The sequence below is a fragment of the Ctenopharyngodon idella genome, chromosome 20 (assembly GCF_019924925.1).
Source record: "Ctenopharyngodon idella isolate HZGC_01 chromosome 20, HZGC01, whole genome shotgun sequence".
In the NCBI taxonomy this organism is placed as follows: domain Eukaryota; kingdom Metazoa; phylum Chordata; class Actinopteri; order Cypriniformes; family Xenocyprididae; genus Ctenopharyngodon; species Ctenopharyngodon idella.
In genome coordinates, this window is record NC_067239.1 from 27,096,694 (window position 1) to 27,119,885 (window position 23,192).

General features: G+C 35.9%; 1 protein-coding gene and 1 non-coding gene across 2 annotated transcripts in view; one reads left to right on the plus strand and one right to left on the minus strand.

Annotated features, from left to right (window-relative positions):
* Positions 1-27: 27 nt before the first annotated feature.
* On the minus strand, positions 28-110 carry trnal-cag (transfer RNA leucine (anticodon CAG)). Its single transcript has one exon. It is a non-coding gene; the product is annotated as a tRNA-Leu (tRNA).
* A 1,058-nt stretch (positions 111-1,168) lies between these two features.
* igf2r (insulin-like growth factor 2 receptor) overlaps positions 1,169-23,192 on the plus strand; it is a 35,373-nt gene continuing 13,349 nt past the window's right edge. Inside the window, exons 1-30 of the mRNA XM_051876066.1 lie at positions 1,169-1,405; positions 1,800-1,939; positions 6,101-6,219; positions 7,149-7,247; positions 7,494-7,626; positions 7,828-7,939; positions 8,179-8,278; positions 8,357-8,516; positions 8,777-8,963; positions 9,071-9,174; positions 9,368-9,523; positions 10,702-10,845; positions 10,942-11,229; positions 12,311-12,461; positions 12,651-12,828; positions 14,334-14,449; positions 15,424-15,583; positions 15,686-15,862; positions 15,982-16,083; positions 16,166-16,267; positions 18,057-18,231; positions 19,818-19,982; positions 20,463-20,606; positions 20,772-20,947; positions 21,751-21,838; positions 21,920-22,123; positions 22,210-22,340; positions 22,416-22,519; positions 22,607-22,752; positions 22,824-23,020. Of these exons, the coding sequence (XP_051732026.1) occupies positions 1,287-1,405; positions 1,800-1,939; positions 6,101-6,219; positions 7,149-7,247; positions 7,494-7,626; positions 7,828-7,939; positions 8,179-8,278; positions 8,357-8,516; positions 8,777-8,963; positions 9,071-9,174; positions 9,368-9,523; positions 10,702-10,845; positions 10,942-11,229; positions 12,311-12,461; positions 12,651-12,828; positions 14,334-14,449; positions 15,424-15,583; positions 15,686-15,862; positions 15,982-16,083; positions 16,166-16,267; positions 18,057-18,231; positions 19,818-19,982; positions 20,463-20,606; positions 20,772-20,947; positions 21,751-21,838; positions 21,920-22,123; positions 22,210-22,340; positions 22,416-22,519; positions 22,607-22,752; positions 22,824-23,020 (4,377 nt within the window). The 5' untranslated portion in view covers positions 1,169-1,286. The remainder of the gene's footprint in view (positions 1,406-1,799; positions 1,940-6,100; positions 6,220-7,148; positions 7,248-7,493; positions 7,627-7,827; positions 7,940-8,178; positions 8,279-8,356; positions 8,517-8,776; positions 8,964-9,070; positions 9,175-9,367; positions 9,524-10,701; positions 10,846-10,941; positions 11,230-12,310; positions 12,462-12,650; positions 12,829-14,333; positions 14,450-15,423; positions 15,584-15,685; positions 15,863-15,981; positions 16,084-16,165; positions 16,268-18,056; positions 18,232-19,817; positions 19,983-20,462; positions 20,607-20,771; positions 20,948-21,750; positions 21,839-21,919; positions 22,124-22,209; positions 22,341-22,415; positions 22,520-22,606; positions 22,753-22,823; positions 23,021-23,192) is intronic.

Sequence of the window (23,192 nt, forward strand, 5' to 3'; positions counted from 1 at the left end):
TGTGAAGTAGCTGTGGAAAAAGGTTGTTGTCAGAAGTGGGATTCGAACCCACGCCTCCAGAGGAGACTGCGACCTGAACGCAGCGCCTTAGACCGCTCGGCCATCCTGACTGTAGTGACAAGGTTATTACACACTGTTATAGCTATTACAGTCAGTGCATCTATACTATTAATGGTGATTTTAGCTACATATACACATCACAGGCTTCATTTATGTTTTATTGTTCTCTGTGTAATATAGTGTACTTGGCTAAACAGGACATACTCAGATATCTTTTGTAACGATGACTCATTGGCAAATATTGGAAGGCACATTTCACTAAGCTTTAAATGTTTCATATGACACAAAATATCGTCCACGAGGGGGCGCGTGGCGGCTCAAACAGCCATGTCATCCATTGAGCAGCAATGTAATCAATTTATAAATGAATGATTTACACAAACCTGAACTTTTACACGTTTCTATAGAATACTTGTTTCTGGTAAATCGTTACAATGAGTGAAATATATTTGTTGAAATTTTGCCATTGCTCATGTTACAAATAAATGAAAAACAGTCAGAGCAGGAAGAGAACCAATTACAGGATTATACATCTTTTCGGTTTTTATAAGATAGAGTAGTTTCGAAGAGATACAATGAATGAGTTTTAAATATTCTTTAAAAGATACATTTGTCCCAAGATAATTAATAAAATCAGTATAATTATATAAGTCACCTGACTGATTTATCAAGTCTGTAACAAAAATTAACCCTTTGTTAAACCAATCATTCCAAAAGATGGTTTTGTTTTTGAATAATATATATTGATTATTCCATATTACACAGGAATGGGGAGAGAAATTATGTTTGTAGACTAATTTCCAGGCATTAAAAGCTTGTTTGTGAAAATTAGACAACTTAATTGGGAGTTTAGTACATTTAAAATCACAGGCAAGTAGAAAATCAAGACCACCACATTCTTTAAAAATTAGATTGGGAATAAAGAACCATGGAAGGTTATTTATAAAGACAGTGCTTGATCCAATTAATTTTAACTCGAACAAGCCTTACCAAGAAGGGATAAAAAAAAAAAGTTCTGGGCCGCTAAACCACGCCTATTTTGGACATTGTTTCCACGTTGCTGACATTCTACTAATTCGAGCGTAGCCAACCACGTGACATGTACCACATGTCATGCCGTCATGTGACTGTGAGTGGTTCCTGCTACACGGGTAATGATCAGTAACCAGAAGGGACTGCTGTATCATGTCGGACTGTGCGCACTAATTTATTTCCTTGCTTAAAATATGGGTCGTATTCGTGTTTGCGGAATCGTTGCTATTGTTATTTCTAGTTTCATACTGCTTCAGTGTGTCTCATCAGCAGTGGGGTCGGATGACAGCCCATGGTACCACGATCTGTGCAGGTGAGATCTTAAATAAACAACCACTCTTAATGCTGATCATTGCTGGCAAACCCTGATGGATAACATATAAACACTTGTTAAGAAAGAAATTCATGCGTTTAAATATTATCTAGTAGGGTGAGATCACTGCTTTTGTACAGTTTGAGTGATAGTTATGGCCCTTCTTTAGCCTGGGTGCATCAAGGTACCTGGACCTAATCAGAACCATAGGAGATACTTTGTCTCACCTGAGACTAAGAAATGCATTCATTTAGACATTCAGCTTGTTTTATGACTGGATGATGTCCTGTAACTGAAATAAATTCTGATCTTGCAAATTGATTCAATTGAAATTGTTTTTCTCTTTGTGTGTGTGTGTGTGTGTGTGTGTGTGTGTGTGTGTTTATATATGAAGTTACATATGGGAGGCCATCGACCAGGACAGCAATGTGAAATACTCTTTGAAGCTTTGTGATTCATCTCCAGACACAGAATGTGGAAAAGGAAGCACGGTCTGTGCCCACAACCTTACGAATGGCCAGCACCAGTCAGTGGGTAAGTGCAATGCATCAATGTGCCAAGATTACACGATGCACAGCCAAACTGCAACAGAAATGTTCATAAAATAAAAGCATAAAAACACTTTTTATAGTACTCGTTTTACTCTTTTTAAATAGTATAGCATACATTTAATAATGTTCATTTTTATCAGGCCTATTGTGAATATTCTGTTTTCTGGCATGGGATAATGATTACCATTTCTACTGTATGTTAATAAGACAATTTAACGATTGTTTGATTAAGATGGACAGTGACACCATCTGTGAGAGTAGCACTGATCCAAGACCTGTGTAAGAAAACAGATTTTCCCAATCCTCGTTAATCTGTTTTTCAATCTTAATGGTACTAAAATAGAGGTTATATTCTTTATGCAAAATATAATTACTTACACACTACCATTCAAATGATTGACTAAGATTTCAAAATATTCTCAAAAGAAGTATCTTGTGCTCATTAAGGCTGCATTTATTTAATCAAAAATACAGTAATATTGTTAAATATATTTTATAATTTAAAACAACCATTTTAATATACAGTAGACAACATTTGAAGTGGATCAAAGTTTTAGGACAACTTTGATGAAAGGTTTTGATCCACTTCAAATGTACAATGTCAATTATTCTTGTGATGCAAAGCTGAATTTTCAGCATCATTGTTCCAGTCTTCAGTGTCACATGATCCTTCAAAAGAACATCATTTAATTGATATAGAAATATTTACAAATTATAAGTGTTTTTACTGTCACTTTTGATCAGTTTAATTATCCTTTATGAATAAAAGTATTAGTATTAACTATTGTAAAAAATGGTAACACTTTACAATAAGGTTTTATTAGTTAACATGAATTAAGAATGAACAATACTTCTACAGCATTTATTAATCTTAATGTTCATTTTAACATTTACTCATACATACAACTCAATATAATAAATACAACTCAAGTTGTATTTGTTAACATTATTTAATGCACTGTGAACTAACATGAACAATGGTTGACTTTTTATTTTTATTAAATAATATTATCAAAGACTAATAAATACTGTAACAAATGTATTGTTCATTGTTATTTCATGTTAATACATTAACTGATGTTAACAAATGAGACCTTATTGTAAGTGTTATCAAAAAAATGTTACTGACCACAAACTTATGTCATGTGATTGATACCATTTCCTATTGATTCACCTCACCCCAAACACTCAGTTGGACAAAAAAGAAATGATAGATTTTTGCTTAGTCTGGATATTCATGTTAAACACTGAAACTCTTTAAAGGAAGTATGCTAAATAGTTCTCATTTTCTGCCTTTGCATTAGATAACAACCCTATAACCTCATAAAGGCTTTTATAGCACATGCAATATAACCTTACTCTTGTAAGTAAGTAAGCAAGAGCTGCGTGACAGAGCACAGACGGAGCGCTTGTTTGTTTGGCCTTATCCAACTAGTCAGCTGACCTCCATATGGCACAAACCTATCAAATGAATACCCTGACCAATAGTGATTTGAGTCTGATTCTGTTAGCCCAAGATTTAAATGAGAGGAATCCATTTCATTTGTTGTCAGACCATAGATACTGTATCACATACCATATAACAAAATAAGACAACATGCATACAGATGTTAAACATGCTGATTGAATCTGTGTACCATATATGTTCAGTATATTCACTTTAAGCCCTGTTACATTTAGTATATAAGTTTATTTTGTACCACAGTAAAAGCATACAAACATCATTATGTAATATCTATTTATATAGTGTTTGCTTACTTTAGTCATTCTAGTTGTACTGATCCTCTGTGTCACGCGCTTTAGTGGTTGGTTTGCATCCGTTATGGGGCTTTCCGGCTCTTTAATGTGTGGCTCACACAATAGTGTCAACGCATCTAAAAGCGTTTGCATTCATTTAAGTGTGTATGCTGCTCAGTGACATATCTTGGTGTTCTTTATCTCGTGTTCCTGCAGTCGTATATTTGTGTTCCACAGTAAGTAGGTCAAAGTTATCTAGTAGCAGGTGCACTAGTAGAATATGACAATAAGAAAAATCCCTTTTTTTGTAAGTAAGTGACAGTATTTAAATAGCAGTAATTAAAAATTTCAGGCTCCACCACGTATTATAAATCATGAAGCGCAAGTCGTATCACATGAGCTATTTTTGTGACCTCTTAAAGGTCTGAAGTATTAGTCTTTTAGATGCTGCGGACTTCCAAATATGATCATCCTTGTGTGAAGGACCCCCATCATGACATGAGAAATCAAATTTGCCTTGATATTTTTGACATACAAGAGGTCTTTGTACCGTTAAAGGGTTAGTTCACCCAAAAATGAAAATAATGTCATTTATTACTCACCCTCATGTCGTTCTACACCCGTAAGACCTTCATTCGTCTTCGGAACACAAATTAAGCTATTTTTGATTAAATCCGATGGCTCAGTGAGGTCTGCATTCGAAGCAATGACATTTCCTCTCTCAAGATCCATAAAGGTACTAAAAACATATTTAAAACAGTTCATGTGAGTTCAGTGGCTCTACCTTAATATTATAAAGTGACGAGAATACTTTTTGTGTGCCAAAAAAACAAAATAATGACTTCTCAACAATATAGTGATGGGCTGTTTTAAAAACACTGCTTCAGAGCTTTACGAATCGAATCAGTGATTCGGATCTCCTATCAAATGGCTAAACTGCTGAAATCACGTGACTTTGGCGCTCCGAGTCACTGATTCAATTTGTAAAGCTCCGAAGCAGTGTTTTGAAATCGGCCCATCACTATATTGTTGAAAGTTGTTATTTTGTTTTTTTTGGCACACAAAAATATTCTCGTCGCTTTATAATATTAAGGTAGAACCACTGAACTCACATGAACTGTAGTACCTTTATGGATCTTTAGAGAGGAAATGTCATTGCTTTGAATGCAGGCCTCACTGAGCCATTGGTTTTACACGGGCAAATACATTTGCATATGCCTGCCTCCAGAGCAAGACATTGACAAATAGTTATACTATAGGGGCTTTCGCACCGGAGGAACCTTTTCATAGTTACTAGAACTATTGGCTGAAGTACCCGGATTTTGCAGTGTTCGCACTGCAGGAACTAGGAACGATTTTAGTTCTAGGAACTCCTTTTGGGGGAACTAAATTAGCTCCTAATTCAGAGTAGGGTCTAAACCAGCACTATTGGAACTATCAATGACTTAAGTGTATGTTGATTGGTCAAACGCATGTCAAACACCGGCACCCGGCATTATTTTTTTAGTTATATAAATGTCATTTATTTATATTTATTTACTGATATCAATAATTTATTTATTTATTTTAGTCTTTTTTTTTTTTTTTTTTTTTTTTTCCTTTTACAATTTTACCATTCTAGATATTCAGAATAGAATATTTATTATAATACATTTTATGCACAATACTTACTTATGCTGTGTGGATACTGTGTGCAATATGCATTTTATTTTAAAATGCATGGAATACCTTGATGATATGATACAATTGCCAAAATATGAAATATGCATGAGCAGTGTATCCCATAATGCAATGTGTTCGACATGACCTTGCATTTCTGGTATCATGCATGACCATTTAGATTATTCTTCTTGATTCATTATTATTATTATTATTGCTTTCTCCACACATGGCATGTTAAATGTTCTCAAGTGGCCTAAAATTTAAGCCATAGTTTATCCGACTCTAGTCGACATGTTTATGGAACCGTCTGTAACGTTTTTGCATTTATTAGGTTATCTTCTCATGCTGTTTGTTCCCATGGGTGGTGCACTGCTAGATGTTTGCTCAAACTCTCCAGATCACATGATGTAATATTTTTATCTTGTTGGGTGACACGGAGGCTTTTACTGATTGATTTGTTTGTGCTGATAACGTTTAGTTGACTTGGGTTTGAACGAGCAGTTTTGTGTGGCTGTTGTTCTTGTGCTTGACTCAACTGTGATTTGACAAATTACTTTTGATTTTATTTCTATTACTAAAGTGCATATAAACTGCATATAAAGAGTGTCATTTTACCGCAGTTATTTTAATAATTGTATTATGTTACCAGCTTGCTGAAAAACAATTTCAGTATAACAAAATCCTCAGTGTCTTATTGCTGTGCAGACACACTTCTGCTATCAAACAAGGTTTTTTTTCTCCATAGGTGAGCTCTCCTTGCGGAAGGTCTCGCCTGCTGTGCTTGATTTTAACAGCTCAAGGAAATGCAACGACAAGAGCAGCAACATTCAGAGCAGCATCACCTTTCAATGCGGCAAAACAATGGTGAGCTTTCCTGCGCAGCATGCGCTGTTAGTCAGAGGTGTCTGTGAACAGACTGTGACATTTGCAAAGCTGTTTTTTTTTTCTTTCCACCTTCTTGCTACGCAGGAAGAAATGACATAGATGGAAAAACTGATAAAATAATGAAGCAAAGTGAAAGTAGATGAGGCTGAAGTTACTCAAATTTGGCTTTTAATGGATGCATAAATGTCTTGATTAGTTTGGCCTGCTATTACTGTCATTAGACTTTTAATTATTGTTTGCTTGTTTGTTTGTTTGTGCTGAGATTTGCCCCTAAATATAGATTTTCTTTCTTAGTGCATATTTTCTTCTTAGTGCAAAAAAAATGAAAGCTGTTGTAATGCTAAATTAGATTAATTTTATATTTAAATAATTTTTTATATCATTATTTAAAATTATTATAATAGACAATAACATTATTTATATGCAAACCAGTGTTATTTTAGTTTTTATTTTAGTTTTGTTATAGTTTTATTAATATTTTAAATTGGCTTTTATTTTTTATCTATAGTCTTCATGTTAACTTAATTCTTTAGTTTTTTTTTTTATGTGCTTTTGTCTATTTATTTTATTTATTTTTTTAAATATTGCTATTTAGGTTTAAATTATTTTTATTTCAGTTTTATTTTAGTTTGTTTTAGCTTTTATTTATTTCCAGTTAATAATTTTAGTGCTTCCACAGTCAAATTGCTTGTCGCTGGAATCTTATCGCATCACATCTGGTTAGGACACAGTGTTATTTCAGTTTATTGCCAAGGTGTATTGCCAACATTTCTCTTTTTTTTTTAGTTTGTTTTCAACTAAAATATATATATATATAAATATATAATTTTTTTCAATTAGTAGAAATGTTTTTAATAGTTTTAGTTTACTATAATAACCCTGATGCAAACATTTTGTTTTCTTCAAAGGGCACGCCTGAGTTTGTCACCGTCTCTGAGTGTGTGCATTACTTTGAATGGAGGACGTATGTTGCCTGCAGACGTGATAAATTTAGACCACATAAGGAGGTGAGTAAAGATGATGAGATGTGCTGACATTTCAGTTGGAGATGTGAATGTTTAAATGTGTGTGTTCAGCTGTTTTATTAGTTCTCCGTGTGGGAAAAGAATCAATTAAACTCATCATGCTTGAACAAATCATTTTTCAAACTTCTAAATAAACCTGGAATTATGCATAGTTTGCATAAAGAATTAAAGTATGAAAGAATGAAAGAAAAAAAAGTTGTCCATTCACCACTCAATGCATTTTTAAAGGTCCCCTGCTATGTCTTTGACTCGGATGGAAAGAAGCATGACCTCAACCCACTGATAAAACTGTCAGACGGCTACCTGGTTGACGACCCAGATGTTGACAGTGATTTCTACATTAATATATGCAGAAGTCTAAGTGAGTTAATGTGAAAATCTTTTTATTATATCTATCCATAGCAGTATTGGGACACAGTTTGGAGCCCAGTCAACAAACATTTTGATTATATAGCTGCTTTAAACCAAACAATCGGTAAAGTGAGTGAGCAGGTTCTTATTTAAACAAGCAAATCATCTAAAAGTGCAATTCAGATAACTTGGATAATGTGTGTCTGTCCAGACCTTGCTGGAAGCATCTGTCCTGAGGGATCTGCCGCCTGTCTCGTCTCCGGAAAAAAATCCTTCAACATGGGTCAGCCTGTTCACCAGCTTGAGTTGCTCTCCAATGACAAGTATGGGATAATTTATTAGTTAATTTGTAAAGCTGATGCTTTTACACTGCTGTTAAAAAAATTATACATACATATTTTTTAAATAAATTTTATTTACAAATCAAAGCTGAATTTTCAGCATCATTCAGATTTCAGTGTCACATGATCCTTCAGAAATCATTCTAATATGTTAATTTGCTGCTCAAGAAACATTTCTCATTATTATCAGTGTTGAAAACAGGAGCATGTTCTCTTTTCAGACTAAGGCTGCGGTACGAGGGAGTCCAGAATCCAGACCTCTGTGATGGCCACACTCCAGCAATGACGATTACATTTATTTGTCCCTCTACAAGGCAGGCGGTAAGAAGATGCCTAGTGTTTCATCTAATTATACCTATTATACTCAGTGTCCTCACAGTTTTCTCAATGGTTTATCAGGGAAGCAACCCTAAGATGATCAGCAACTCAAACTGTCGGTATGAAATCGAGTGGGTGACGGAGTACGCCTGCCACAGAGATTACCTGGAGAGTCACAACTGCAAACTTACCAGTGATCAGCACGACATCTCCATCGACCTGAGTCACCTGACACACAGCTGTGAGTTACTCTGATAGTTTAGAAAGAGGCGAATGGCGTGAATGTTTCTGTGGAAAGAATGAAGGAGTGATGGATTTGATATGGTCTTTAAAGGTGCTGTAAGTGATTTCTAAGAAACGCTGTTGATATTTGAACTCAACAAATAAATATTGAAAAATTAAGCAAAGATGACCTACGAACGACAAACACATGCTGTTGTGGTTCATCGCTGATGTGATCAAGTACTTATTTATCACTTATAATGCTTTTTCATATTTTAGCTACAGACAAACCCTATATGGCTGAGGCCAAAAATGGCCAGGACACCTATTTCTTCTATCTGAACGTGTGCGGGGGGACCAGTGCTGGTCAGTGTGATGATGACAAAGGTTTCATATCCGCCTGCCAATTCAAAGAAACCGGGGATGTGAAGAAGATTGCTGGGAGATACCAGAACCAAACACTGAGGTTCGGTTTTACTCGCGTTTTATTTGTTACTTATTTACATAACCCTTAAATGCAGTGCAGAATTTAAACTGAAGAGCAGTCTTAACCCTTTTCTTTTTTATCTTAAGATATTCAGATGGTGATCTCACGCTAATCTACCCAGATGGCAGCAGATGCAGCACTGGATTCCAGCGCATGACCATTATTAATTTTGAGTGCAATGCAACTGCTGGTGAGTCACCTCATAGTGACTCGTGAAGTCAAGTGCTGATGAGACCTCTGTTTTAACACTGTCTGATTGAGGAAGTTTGAATGGCTGAGAACCAAAAGGAAGGAACTGCAACAACGTGACCTAGATGACCTTGTTGCATATCCAAAATTTGTCTTTCAAAATGTTCCGCTCACAGCAGGCTTGTGGTTTTCAGGGAATGGCGTGCCGGTTTTTACTGGAGAATCTGACTGCACGTATTACTTTGACTGGCAAACCGCATACGCATGCGTGAAGGAGAAGGAAGACTTGCTGTGTCAAGTAACAGACCACAAGAAGCGTTATGATCTGTCACCTTTAACACGCTACCCAGGTAGAGATGAGATTACTTGTGTACTGGGAAATGACAGCAATGATTGATCAAGAAAAATCTGTGGCTTTATAAATTTTATTTATTTATTTAAGTTATTTAAATGTTAGTAAACACATTAAACTACTGTTCAAAAGATTAAGGTTGGTAAGATTTTTTGTACTGTTTTTAAAAGAAGCCTTATGCTCACCAAAGCTGCATTTATTTAAAAATACAGTCAATTAAAAACAGTACTATTGTGAAATATCGTTATAAATTAAAATAACCAATTTCTATTTGAATATTTTTTTTTTTGTATTTTTCACCCGCCATTACTCTAGTCTTCACTTGGTCCTTCAGAAATCCTTCTAAAATTCTGATTTGATGCTCAAGAAATATTTTCTTATCAATGTTGAAAACAGTTGTGCTGCTTAATATTAGAAACCATGATACTTTTTTTTGATGAATAGAGAGTTCAAATGAACATAATTTATTTGAAATATAAATCTTTTATAACATTATAAATGTCACTTTTGGTCAATTTAATGCATCCTTGCTGAGTAAAAGTACTACAAGTAATATTTTTTTATTTTATTTTATCCCAAGCCATGAAAGGGCGAAGGCTCTATTGTTTTTCTATGGATTATTCTTTATACTTTTTGTTCATGGTTTTTGGGGCCCTTAACAAAAATTAACTTAAATATTTAAAATTTAAAATTTGCACACAAGTCAGAATCCGCGGCCATTAGGGCCGTGCCAAAGCATGCATATTTATGAAACTCTGTACACATAAAGATCTGATTGGGTCGAACAACTTCTGCTCTGTATGTTATTAGCTCTACCCAACAGGAAGTCGGCTATTTTGGGTTGTTTGAAAAACACATGCTGGTGGCGGTGGCGCCGGGCTTTGGCCCGTCATCGTTGCTTGCAGCTATATTTTATTTTATTTTCCAAGTCACATGATTAGACATTGGAACAGACTGAAATTAGTAACATTAAAGCTCAAACCATAATCTAGTATAGTAAGTGGAAATACTTATTTGCAAACTGAATTAAAGTATAAATCATGAGCATTAGATGGGCCATATAAAATGATCTCAGGCTGGTAGTCTCAAATCCATTCTCTAAAATATGAATGTTTCTGTAAACATCTCAAAAAGTAATTGCCTTATGTGACTAATTGCAAATGTTTGTTTTCTCAGAATCGGAAGGATCTCAAAACTGGGAGGCTGTGGACGCCAAGGCAGCGTCTGATAAGAAGCGTTTTTACATCAATGTTTGTCATAAAATCATCCAGGATGGGGCGGCCAGCTCTTGCCCTGAGGACGCAGCAATATGTGCAGTAGGTCAGTGTGCCATTAGACATCCTCTCCTTCCTGGATAAATATAGATAAATGTTTTCAGTTTTATGATTCATTCTAACCCAATTTTTCTTCTCTTAGGAAATGGGAAAACAATGAACTTGGGCAAATTCCTGTCTTCTCCGCAAAAGGCGACAGAAGGAGACGACATCAGACTCATTTACACTGACGGAGATGTATGCAGAGAGAACATGAAGGTGAGAACGATCATCACTCTGAAGTGTATGCCTGGAGATGTTGAGAGCGCTCCAGTCCTGAGGAGCGTGTCCAGTGACGGCTGCATCTATGAGTTTGAGTGGTTCACTGCTTCGGCCTGCGTCCTCTCCAAAACAGAAGGGAACGACTGCAAGGTGGAAGACACACAAGCAGGTACTGGACAGTGTTATTTATATACTATTAGAGTATTTATTAATATATTGAATTAGCTTTTATTTTTATATTTTCATTTTAGTAATCTTATGTGCTTTTGTCTTTTTTTTTTTTTTTTTAATATTACTATATAGCTTTAATTTATTTGTATTTCAGTTTTAGTTTTTAGTAATTTTAATACTTAAAATTTAATTAAAATTAAAACTTAATTAGAAATGATAAATAAGTTAAAAATGTTAAGTTTGTTTTAATATATTTTTTGTTATATATATATATATATATAATATGTATATGTTTGTTTTATTTCATTTACCAAAACTTATTTTGAATAGTTTGAAAATTAAATAGTAATGAAAATTAAATATAAAAATAAAATCTAACTCAGAATATTAATAAAACCTATAATGGTACAATTGGCAAAAACTGTTACATGAACTTTAAATCTCTATCCATTATAATGTCTTCTCCCATACTGGATTATTCCACCATATGAAGATTTATTTATTTATTTATTTATTTATTTTATTTATTAGCTTGGTTTAGTTTTTAATATAAACTAAACTAAAATGGAAATAATTTATATTTTATTTTATTTTACAAAAATGTTTTCTGATCCATAGTTTTTATCATTTTAGTGTACAATATCATCTAATTTATCTGTAAAACGTTTTGCTTTATTATTGTAGGGAAGACAACGTTTTTATTCAGAAAATATATTAATGGACATTTTTAAAAAGGTCTCCTGGAAGAATTCTAGAATTTTTATCACAAATTAAATTGAAAGACTATATGATATTATTATTATTATTATTGCTATTGTTGTTATTTTATAAATGTTTTTGTATATTGATTAAGAATTTTTATATTATTGTAAATAATGTATTGAAATGATATTGTAATGAGAATTTTTATATACTATTAATATTGCCATAAATATATCCATTGTTGCTAATATGGCGTTAAATCATGAATAAATAAATAAAAAATATTGTGGGGATGCGTGGCTTAGTGGTTATGGGATTATAGGGTTTATTTGCCCTCTTTTAAGGCTGCTTTTAAATGTGCTTCTGTTTCTTTGCAGGAATTTCGTTTGATTTGTCCCCTCTTCAGAAATCTAATGGAGGTTATTATAACATGACCATGGGAAAGTATGACTACTTCATCAACGTGTGTGGCAATGTTAAGGCCGCACAGTGTCCAGAAAGTGCAGGAGCTTGTCAAGTTGACCAGAGGTAGGTTCACTTTGGTTTCTATTGTCCTCACTTGAAGTGTAATATGAAGCAATGGAATCTCAGCCAATCACAACATATTTGATGTTTAACATGCAGCTATGTGGAGTGTGATTTTTTTTTTTTTTTTTTTTTGAACCAATAATATTTCACTGTGGATGGAGCAAACCATTTTTTGTTTGGTCTCTCTAGTGGCACAAACTCTTGGAATCTCGGCGAGTTCAACTCCAGGCTTTCTTACTATGATGGCATGATCCAGTTGACCTACAGAAATGGCTCTCGGTACAACAACAAGCAGCACACGCAGCGATCCACACACATTTCCTTCCTCTGTGACAGAGAGGCTGGTCCAGGGAAACCAGAGTTTCAGGTATTGCACCTACTCCTTTGTTGTGATTGTGCTGATTGTTCACACACGATAAATATTTTTAGCCTCACCTCAAGTAATGCTATTCTAGCATAAAGGGATGTGTGTTAAGCATTTTTGTCTCATTGTTTATATGTCTATGTAGTGTTTTTAATATGCTTTACAGCAAACCATGTGAAAATTCATCAGTGAACACCATTGCTAAATATTTTCTCCTTAAAACTGCAGTGAACCAAAGACAGTCTAAAAAACGTGGTGCGAAATCACGTTTGAATCACGCAGGCTTTAGCATATCTTTAACTATGCAGCAAAATAGGCCAATAGTCTCGAGAAGCCAGGTTATTCTGGTATATTTTTTCTGTTGATATGAAAAATCGGGTACAATTAGCAATATAGCAGGTGGATTATGTATATGATGTATAATACAATGTTATGATGAACTATATGCCTTTTTCCACTGACAATCTAAGTTGTTCAAAGCGTTTTTGAGATGGTGAACGGAAACATGGTTTGTGTATCATTAATAACACATCATTAGCTGTTTGATAGCGTAGTCAAACAAAAGGCTAATCATATTAATTACCGTTATGTGTCCGATGTTGTAGAGAGCTATACATAAAACGGATTACCATTCTGATACATTGACTTGTATATGACCCTGTGTAATTCACTCTTCCTCTTCTTCTGAGTCAGTTTCTTGTTCAAACATATGGCTGAATTAAACCAGTATTTCAACTTGCCATTGTGCAGCGTTTACATCAAAGCTGACCGAGTGGATCAGGTATTCTGACTTTGTGTGTGTGTAAGTGGAGGCGGGGCTAATTTGCATATTCATGGCTCTGTGTATTCTACATGAAGCAAGGGTGTAGAGTTACATTCAAGCTATTTTAAGGCATGAAGAATTTTTTTCACAGGAAAAAACATGTAAATATGTCTTTTTGGTTATCAAAGATGAGTTTTAAGGGCTAAAAGGGGGACTTTAAGCTCTGCAATTTGGCACTTCAGACAAGACAAGTCATGTTTTATTCTATAGCTCTTTATACAATATATTGCTTTAAAGCAAGCAGCTTTACAGTACAGTAATTGAAAAAAAAAAAAAAAAAAAAACAGTATTAGAATTACAACTTCATTTTCTACTATAAAGCGACTCTTCAGCGTGTTCACATTTTACTTGCGGACCTCTGAGCTCGACGAACTGAACAGAAGAAATGAACCAGAGATGTCCAAACCAATGAAGGCAGAGTCTCAGAGCCACACCTACCCATTACATAATCGCCACGGACCAATGGTAGTTCAAAGGTGTTTACCAGCTGGAGCGAACTTTCCCTGTTTTGGTGTGCTTTCTAAAACTCTCCAAACGAACTTCATTTTGGCCTGATTTTGTTCAAAAAAACATCACACCTGTTTGTTCTTCAGTTTATCTTTCTTCAAGTATATCGAGGCCTTAAGGCTTTTGTCTTGTCTTCAAATAAAAAATATCCTTCATTAATGAACATTTGTTTCTGCAGGAAGAGGACGAGTACACTTATAACTTTAAATGGTACACTTCCTACGCCTGTCCGGAGAGACCACACGAGTGTGTTGTGACGGACCCCAAAACTCTGCACCAGTATGACCTCTCCAGGTTAGCTCGCCTTTCACAAAAGACTCATGTCCTAGAGAAATATTAAATATGTTACTGTAAATGTGAACTGTGAAATTTTTGCACTAGTGTCACTAAACTGGTTTAAAATTGGTTACCTGAATACTTCCCTATTTGCCATTGATTAAACAAACAGTCACTTCCCAAACTCATGTCATTGGTTGAGCCAGTGTTGCTGGACAGGATGATTAAACAAACAGTAGCATGTTTTGATAGTTCCACACTTTCTGAGTGAATCAACTTTTGAATGGCTTGTCTCTGTATATTAAACTAATATAGCATTGATATTGTTAGATGGACAAATTACTGGGAAAAAACATTTTGGCATTTAAATTGCAATAAAAAAATCTATTAAAAATAATCTTAAAAATAATATTTTATTAGTTAATTTCCACCACTCTTTTATTTAATAAATACATTTTAATTCTGTTGGTTGTAACGACACAAATGTGGCAAAAATAATTTGTTTAAAATATATTGTCTAATTTCTCAATTTTTTTCAATGTTTGGCAAAAATAATGCTTTTTTTGTAGCATTAGACTATAGATAGCATGTGTCCATTTCACCAGTTGGTGTGCTTTTTTGTAAATGTAATTGTTGTACTATGAATTTATAATTTGAAAGCAATTTTTTCATTCAAAATGTTATAGGAATGTTCAACACAGCTTACTTTGAAGAGTTTCTTTTATTTTATTTTACTTTATTTTCAATTATATTTTATTTTAACTCGTTCTCTTCACGGTTGTGGCCTTCCGTGTCATACTGGAGACATTTTTGCATACTTGATACGATTACTAGATATGAATGCACTGTTCATCCAGATAATAATTCCTGAGGCAGTGTAATCGCTTCTCTGTACATGTTTGACAGTGTCTAGCTTTCCTGCCGGCACTTGTGCTGTCAGTGTTAACAACAATGGCTCTAAACTGAATCAATTGTTTCCTTCCTCTCTGCAGTTTGCCAGTATCTAATGGTGGTAGGAACTGGCAGGCCATGCAGGTGTCTGACCCCAGTGACCCGAGGAAGTACTACATCAATGTATGTCGACCTCTTAAAGCCGTGCCTGGCTGTGACAGGAAAGCTTCTGTCTGTGAGATGAAATTCGAGACTGGCAAGGTTAGTACACTGACTGTGAACATTAGGGGAGAATGGACATGGTGAAATAAAACTGCAACACTGACAACAAATGTGTGTGTACTGTACATGTTAATTGAGCAGGAAGGCCTGTCTGAGAAGGTAGAGGTCAGTAACTTGGGCATTGCTAAGAAAGGGCCGGTGATTGTGGAGCGGGACCAGCTATTGTTGGAGTACACTAATGGGTCAGTGTGCGAAGCAGATGGAGTGATGACCACGTACACAACACGTATCCACTTCGTCTGCTCATCTGGGACAGCAGTGAGAGTCATTCCAGATCTTTAATTGTTTTTATTGCTGCAAATAAGGCTTATTTAATTATAAATCAGTGGCAACAACAATATGATAACAGTATATTTTTCTTTGCTCTTTCTCTTTAGCATTCTGGGCCTCGCTTTGTGGTGAACCAGAAATGTATCGTTGACTTTGTTTGGGACACAGAAGCAGCCTGTGCCATCTCAAATGTTGTGGACACCAACCAGGTCAACCTTTATTTTGGCACATAATTTGGGACTTTGAGGTAATCAAGTAGATTTTGTTTCTTATTTATTTTTTTATCTACAGACGTGCTCACTGAAGGATCCCAACACTGGTTTTGAGTTCAACCTTCTGCCACTGAACTCTGCAAATGGATACCATGTCAAGGCTAATGGAAAAGACTTTGTCGTATGAAGCACTTTAAAATCTTTCAAATGCTCTTGAGTTGAGGAGGATCTATACTAAAATCAATACTAAACAGAGACCTTAGTCAACAAATAGCAATAACAGCCTTGGATGACTAATGAAATGAAACAGGCTCTCAGTAGATTCAGTAACTCATTGTCAAGTATTCACTATTATTTAATTTGTAATACTGTTAAAAAGTTTGGGGTCAGTAAGATTAAAAAAATAATACTTTTGTTCAGCAAGGATGCATTAAATTGAAGGATTAAAGTGTCTGTAAAAAAATACAAAAGAATCCTAAAAAAATTTATACTGGTTTCCACAAAAATATTAAGCAGCACAACTGTATTCGACATTGGTAATATGAAATTTCTTATGCCACAAATTGGCATATTAGAATGATTTCTGAAGGATCATGTGACACTGAATGATGCTGGAAATTCAGCTTTGATATCACAGATATAAATTACATTTTAAAACATTCAAATAGAAAACAGTTATTTTAAATTGTAATATTTCACAGTATTACTGTTTTTATTGTATTTTGATCAAATAAATGCCTCCTTGGTGAGCTTAAGAGACTTCTTTCAAAAGCAATGAAAAAATCTTATCGACCCCTAACTTTTGAATGTTACAAACGTATATGATTAGCATGATGAATATATGATAGCAGCACATTGTTGTCTGGGTCAGGTACTAAAATTTGAAAAGTAATGATATCAAAATGTTTATGTCTATTATGCTGTGCAGTCCTACGCTCTTGAGTCTCCAGTTTCTTTTTGACCTCCTGAACTACACTATATTGCCAAAAGTTTGGGACGCCTGCCTTTACGTGCACATGAACTTTAATGACATCCCATTCTTAATCTGTAGGGTTTAATATGGAGTTGGCCCACCCTTTGCAGCTATAACAGCTTCAACTCTTCTGGGAAGGCTTTCCACAAGGTTTATTTTTGACCGTTGTTCTAGAAGCGCATTTGTGAGGTCAGGCAGTGATGTTGGCGAGAAGGCCTGGCTCGCAGTCTCTCGCAAACTCGCTCATCCATGTCTTTATGGACCTTGCTTTGTGCACTGGTGCGCAGTCATGTTGGAACAGGAAGGGGCCATCCCCAAACTGTTCCCACAAAGTTGGGAGCATGAAATTGTCCAAAATGTCTTGGTATGCTGAAGCATTAAGAGTTCCTTTCACTGGAACTAAGGGGCCAAGCCCAACCCCTGAAAAACAACCCCACACCATAATCCCCCCTCCACCAAACTTTACACTTGGCACAATGCAGTCAGGCAAGTACCGTTCTCCTGGCAACCGTCAAACCCAGACTCGTCCATCGGATTGCCAGACAGAGAAGCGTGATTCGTCACTCCAGAGAACACGTCTCCACTGCTCTAGAGTCCAGTAGCGGCGTGCTTTACACCACTGCATTCGACACTTTGCATTACACTTGGTGATGTAAGGCTTGGATGCAGCTGCTCAGCCATGAAAACCCATTCCATGAAGCTCTCTACGCACTGTTCTTGAGCTAATCTGAAGGCCACACGAAGTTTGGAGGTCTGTAGCTATTGACTCTGCAGAAAGTTGGCGACTTCTGCGCACTTTGCGCCTCAGCATGCGCTGACCCCGTTCTGTGATTTTACGTGGCCTACCACTTTGTGGCTGAGTTGCTGTTGTTCCCAATTGCTTCCACTTTATGATATCACGAAGGGGTGTCCCAATACTTTTGGCAATATAGTGTATGTCTAGTGCAATTATACCAAATTGGAACCAAAAGTCATATACCCCTCCTGTCTACTGTAGGTGAACATTTGTGGTTCCGTAAAAGAGTGCGGAATTGTTGAAGGTAAACCTGTAGTTGGCTGTGAGCTGGAAGATGAGAAGCCTGTGAGTCAGGTCGGGGTGGAACAGTCCCTCCAGTTCTCCACCGATGGCACTTTGACTCTTACATACAAAGGGGCCATGGACATACCGACAGGTGCGTAGTCAGTGCAAAGATCACTTGATGACCTGCACTTTTAGTTAGAGATATTATGAATCCTGATTTAAAAAAGTACTCAATCAAATTGCTTATAGATGAGAGGTTTTCTTTTAATTTATTGATTTTTATTGTATGATTATCATGTCAGATTATGTCATGTACCCTATCGTTCAAAAGTTTGGTAAGTCAGTAAAGTCAGTAAGACTTTTGAAAGAAGTCTCCTATGCTCACCAAGTCTACATTTATTTGATCAAAAATACAGTAAAACAGTAATATTGTGAAATATTATTACAATTTAAAATAACTGTTTAATATCATGTAATCCTTCAGAAATTATTAATATGCTGATTTGCTGATCAAGAAATATTTTTTTATCATTAAAAAAAAAAAAATGAATAAAAAGTTAATTTATTTGAATTATAAAACTTTTGAAACATTATAAATGTCTTTACTGTTACTTTTGATCAATTTAATGCATCCTTGCTGAATAAAAGTGTTAATTTCATTCAGAAAAAAATCTTACTGACCCTAAGCTTTTAAACGATCGTCTATAATAAATAGTATTGTATTTTATTGTACCTAATATGATCATCAGCTTTGCCAGGGACAACAGTCCAATATACAGTTTAGCATCATTATACAAATGTATTTGATCACGGAATGCCAAGATTGACCAATCAGACTGAATTATTACAGAGTCTTGCATTAAAAGATTAGTTCACTTTAAAATGAAAATTGCCCCAAGATTTACTCGCCCTCAAGCCATCCTAGGTATATATGACTTTCTTCTTTCTGATGAACACAATCAGAGTTATATTAATAAATATCCTGATGCATCCAAGCTTTATAATGGCAGTGAACAGGAAACAACAAGTATGAAGCTAAAGAAAGTGCATTCATCCATCATAAACATACTCCACACAGCTCCAGGGGGTTAATAAAGATCTTATGAAGCGAAGCGATGTGTTTGTGTAAGAAAAATATCCATATTTAACAAGTTATAAAGTAAAATATCTAGCTTCCACCAGACCGCCTTCCATATTCAACTTAGGACGAAAGTGTAAAGCCTCTCTCAGTTCAGAACACTTACACTACACATCCTACGCTTTCTGTATTCAACTTACGAAAAAAGCGCAAATGACGTGACGTCAGTTATGCTTTTTTTGTGAGTTGAATACAGAAGACGGTATGGCGGAAGCTAGATATTTTACTTGTTAAATATGGATATTTTTCTTAAACAAACGCATTGCTTCGCTTCATAAGATCTTTATTAACCCCCCAGAGCCGTGTGGAGTATGGAGTTTATGATGGATGGATGCGCTTTCTTCAGCTCATACTCGTTGGTCCCATTCACTGCCATTATAAAGCTTGGACGCATCAGGATATTTATTAATATAACTCTGATTGTGTATTTATCAGAAAGAAGAAAATCAAATACACCGAGGATGGCTTGAGGGCGAGTAAATCTTGGGGTAATTTTCATTTTAAAGTGAAATAATTCTTTAAGGTTGCATTGTAGCAAGTTAAAACACTTCTGCCCTGGACTGTACAGACTATTACCCTGTTTCCCATCTCTACTGTAGGTACCGAAGACACCTTCATCATTAATTTTGTGTGTGACCAAAAAGCCACGCCAGCTTCCCTGAGGTTTATACATGAAGAGCTGGGCACAAGTACCCACAATGTGTTCTTTGAGCTTTACACTGCACTAGCCTGCCAGCCTGCTCCTGTGGATTGCCAAGTCACTGGTAAGTTTCCCATGCTCCATTTACTTACCAAAAACATGTTTTTAAAGTCGGCATGAAGTGGAACTTGCGAGCGTCTTCCTGTAATGTATATCTGAGTGACACAGATTCTCGAATGAGAATAAATATAGGGCGGAACTTGATTTTGTCAATGGGGAATGGGATGGTTGTGGTTTACTATTCCTGTGATGTCATGTGAGTGACAGGTTGTCCCGCCCTTGCGCCAGTAAACGCATCATCAGAGAAGAGATTTCGCTGCAAGAGGGAGGGGAAGTTATTTTGATTAAAGATTATGAGGGCACATGGGAAAAAAATGATATACATGGATAATATATAAACACTGCATTATATTATAAACATGGCAATATTCCATAAAAGCTAACAGTTGTCCATTTTGATCTCATGGTGATTTTAAATCAGAGGTATGTCATTTCTGCACCACTATTATAACCAAATTCAAGCTGTTTCCCCTTGCATTTTCAGATTTACAAGGTAGAGAGTATGACTTGGGTGACCTCAGTCTGGATGAAAAGTATTACGTTCCTCTGGACACCTCGGATCAGGCCCGGTATCAAAAGTTTTACATCAACGTGTGTAAACCGCTGCCTCGTGTCCAGGGCTGCCCTGGTGAGTGTCTACGGATGTGTTGACGGACTCTTTGAAGTGTCTTCCTGTTTCTAGCTTGGTTATTTTGTGATTGATGGTTTGTTTGCAACTGACAAACAAGGGTTGGTGCAGTAGTTCTGGTCTGAATGACCACACAATAAACTAATAGACTTGTGTTGTTGGCAGCTGGAGCGATTGGAGCGTGTGGCCAGATCAACGGCAAGAATGTGAATCTGGGATATGTGCAGTCCAGCCTGCAGGCTGCACCAGATGGCTCCATCAGTATTGTTTATGTGAATGGGGACAAGTGCAGTTCAGGACGTTACTCCACCCGAATCATCTTCCAGTGTGATGACAGTCCTGTAAGCAAGTGCATGGTTTCTCTCTTAAGCCCAAATAGGTTTTTATCTCTGGCACTTTCCACAAATAAGGAACAAATTGGTGTCTCATTACATTTTTAATGAATTTAAAAGTCATTTCATATTCTTTTAGGAGGGATGGATGGAAAATAAATTATTTTAATGACCAAAAATGTATTAGTATTTAACTGCAGCAAAAATCTCATTCCATATTCTTTTTTTTTTTTTTGTAACCCTTTTATGGTTGTTCTGGTGTATTTTATTTATTTAAACAAGTAACAAGATCATAAATAAGATAAAACTCATGTCTAACATTTTGGTAACTGGATTACAAAAATGTAATTAAACAAAAAGAAATAAATAAGAAGAAATAGACACTACCTTTAAAAAAATTTGGGTCAGTAAAATTATTATTATTATTACTATTATAATTCTTTGAAAGAAATTCATACTTTTATTCAGCATGGACACATTAAATTGATTAAAAGTGACAGTAAAGACATTTATAATGTTACAATTTTTTCTTTTTTAAATGCTGTTATTTTGAGCCTTCTATTCATCACAGCAAGTTTTTTATTCATCAAATTTGATATATGAAATGTTGATAATATTTCACAATATTACAGTTATTTTCTGTATTTTTATCAAATAAATGCAGCCTTGGCGAGCGTAAGAGACTTCTTTCAAAAACATGAAAAAATCTACACTAATAGAACAAATCTACATAAATTTGTTACTCTATTTCTGGAAAGTGTCCCATGTATTTAAGATTTTTATGGTGAAGCTTTTCTTACCTCTATTAAAAGGGTTCACCCATGTTTGATCGCAAAGATGGCTGCGAGTATGTTTTCATCTGGAGAACCTCAGAAGCTTGCCCAATCAGAAGAGTGCAGGGTAAGATGAACAGCCAATTCCTTTTCAGGACTGTGATCAAACACTCTTGCTTTAACTCAGTGTATTTCTTGTTCTTCACAGGTCAAAACTGTAAAGTCAAGGACCCCAAGAGCGGTTATGAGTACAATCTCACACCGCTGGGCGGTAAGGACTATGACGTGAAGGGTTTGGGTTATGAGTATCAATTTGCAGTGTGCGGCCCCATTACAACCTCAGTCTGCCCTCATGGTCCCAGCAACACTGTGTCCTCCTGTCAGGTCGAGGGCCAAACACACAGGATAGCAGGTGAGTTTATTTCTTTCTCTGTGCTAGTAGGTGTGGTGTTGTTGTTTTTTTTTTCCACGTTTAACCTTTCCCATGCTCCTTTGCAGGGATAGCCAATCAAAACCTCACATTTGATGATGGGATTATCATGATCAACTACACGAATGGAGAAACGTGCCACAAGATCTATGAGAGATCCACGGCTATTCTCTTCTCCTGCGACCACAGCAAGAATCCTGTGAGTTCCTTGCAGCCAATGAACAAGTTTATTAAAAATGAATGAATTTCCTAAATGATTTGTTTTGTTTGTCAGGGTAAGCCAGAGTTCATAAAGGAGACTGCAGACTGCACATATCTGTTTGATTGGCACACAGCTTTGGCCTGCCCTTCCTTCAAAACCACAACCTGCTCTTACAAGTGAGAGAAACATTCTTGCTAATGTATTTGCATCTAACACATAATACAACTGTCTAAATCATCTATAAACTCCTCTCTCTTTGGCAGTGATGGCAATGGCCACTCCTACGATCTATCCTCTCTGGCCCTGCACAAATCTAATTGGATGATCTTGCCAGAAAAAAACAATACAACCAATAATCAGAAGCAGCGTTACTATATCAATGTGTGCAAGTCTCTGGTGCCTCAGACCGGTGAGTAGCAGCAGCACAGCTGGGGCATATTGACCAGTCAGCATGGTTTTAATAACTGGTATTTGTCTCAGGGTTGTGGAGCTGCCCATCTAGCGCTGCGGCCTGTCTGAAGAACGGAGACGAGTATGTGAATCTGGGGGAGGCAGAGGAGGGACCGCAGTGGGATAAAAACATCCTGATTCTGAAGTACACCAATGGACAAGACTGTCCTGATGGCAAGAGAAAACGGACCACCATTATTCGCTTCAGATGCGACCCTGACAAAGTGGTCTGTAATAATTTAGGCATTTAAATATGATTAATATACACTAACTAATATTAGTGCTGTCAAAATTAGCACGTTAACGCATTTTTCAGTTTAACGTGTAAAAAATATTTAACGCAATTAACTCGGCATCGTTTTTTTTTTTTTTTTTCCCCGTTTTAGTTAGCTAGCGTTA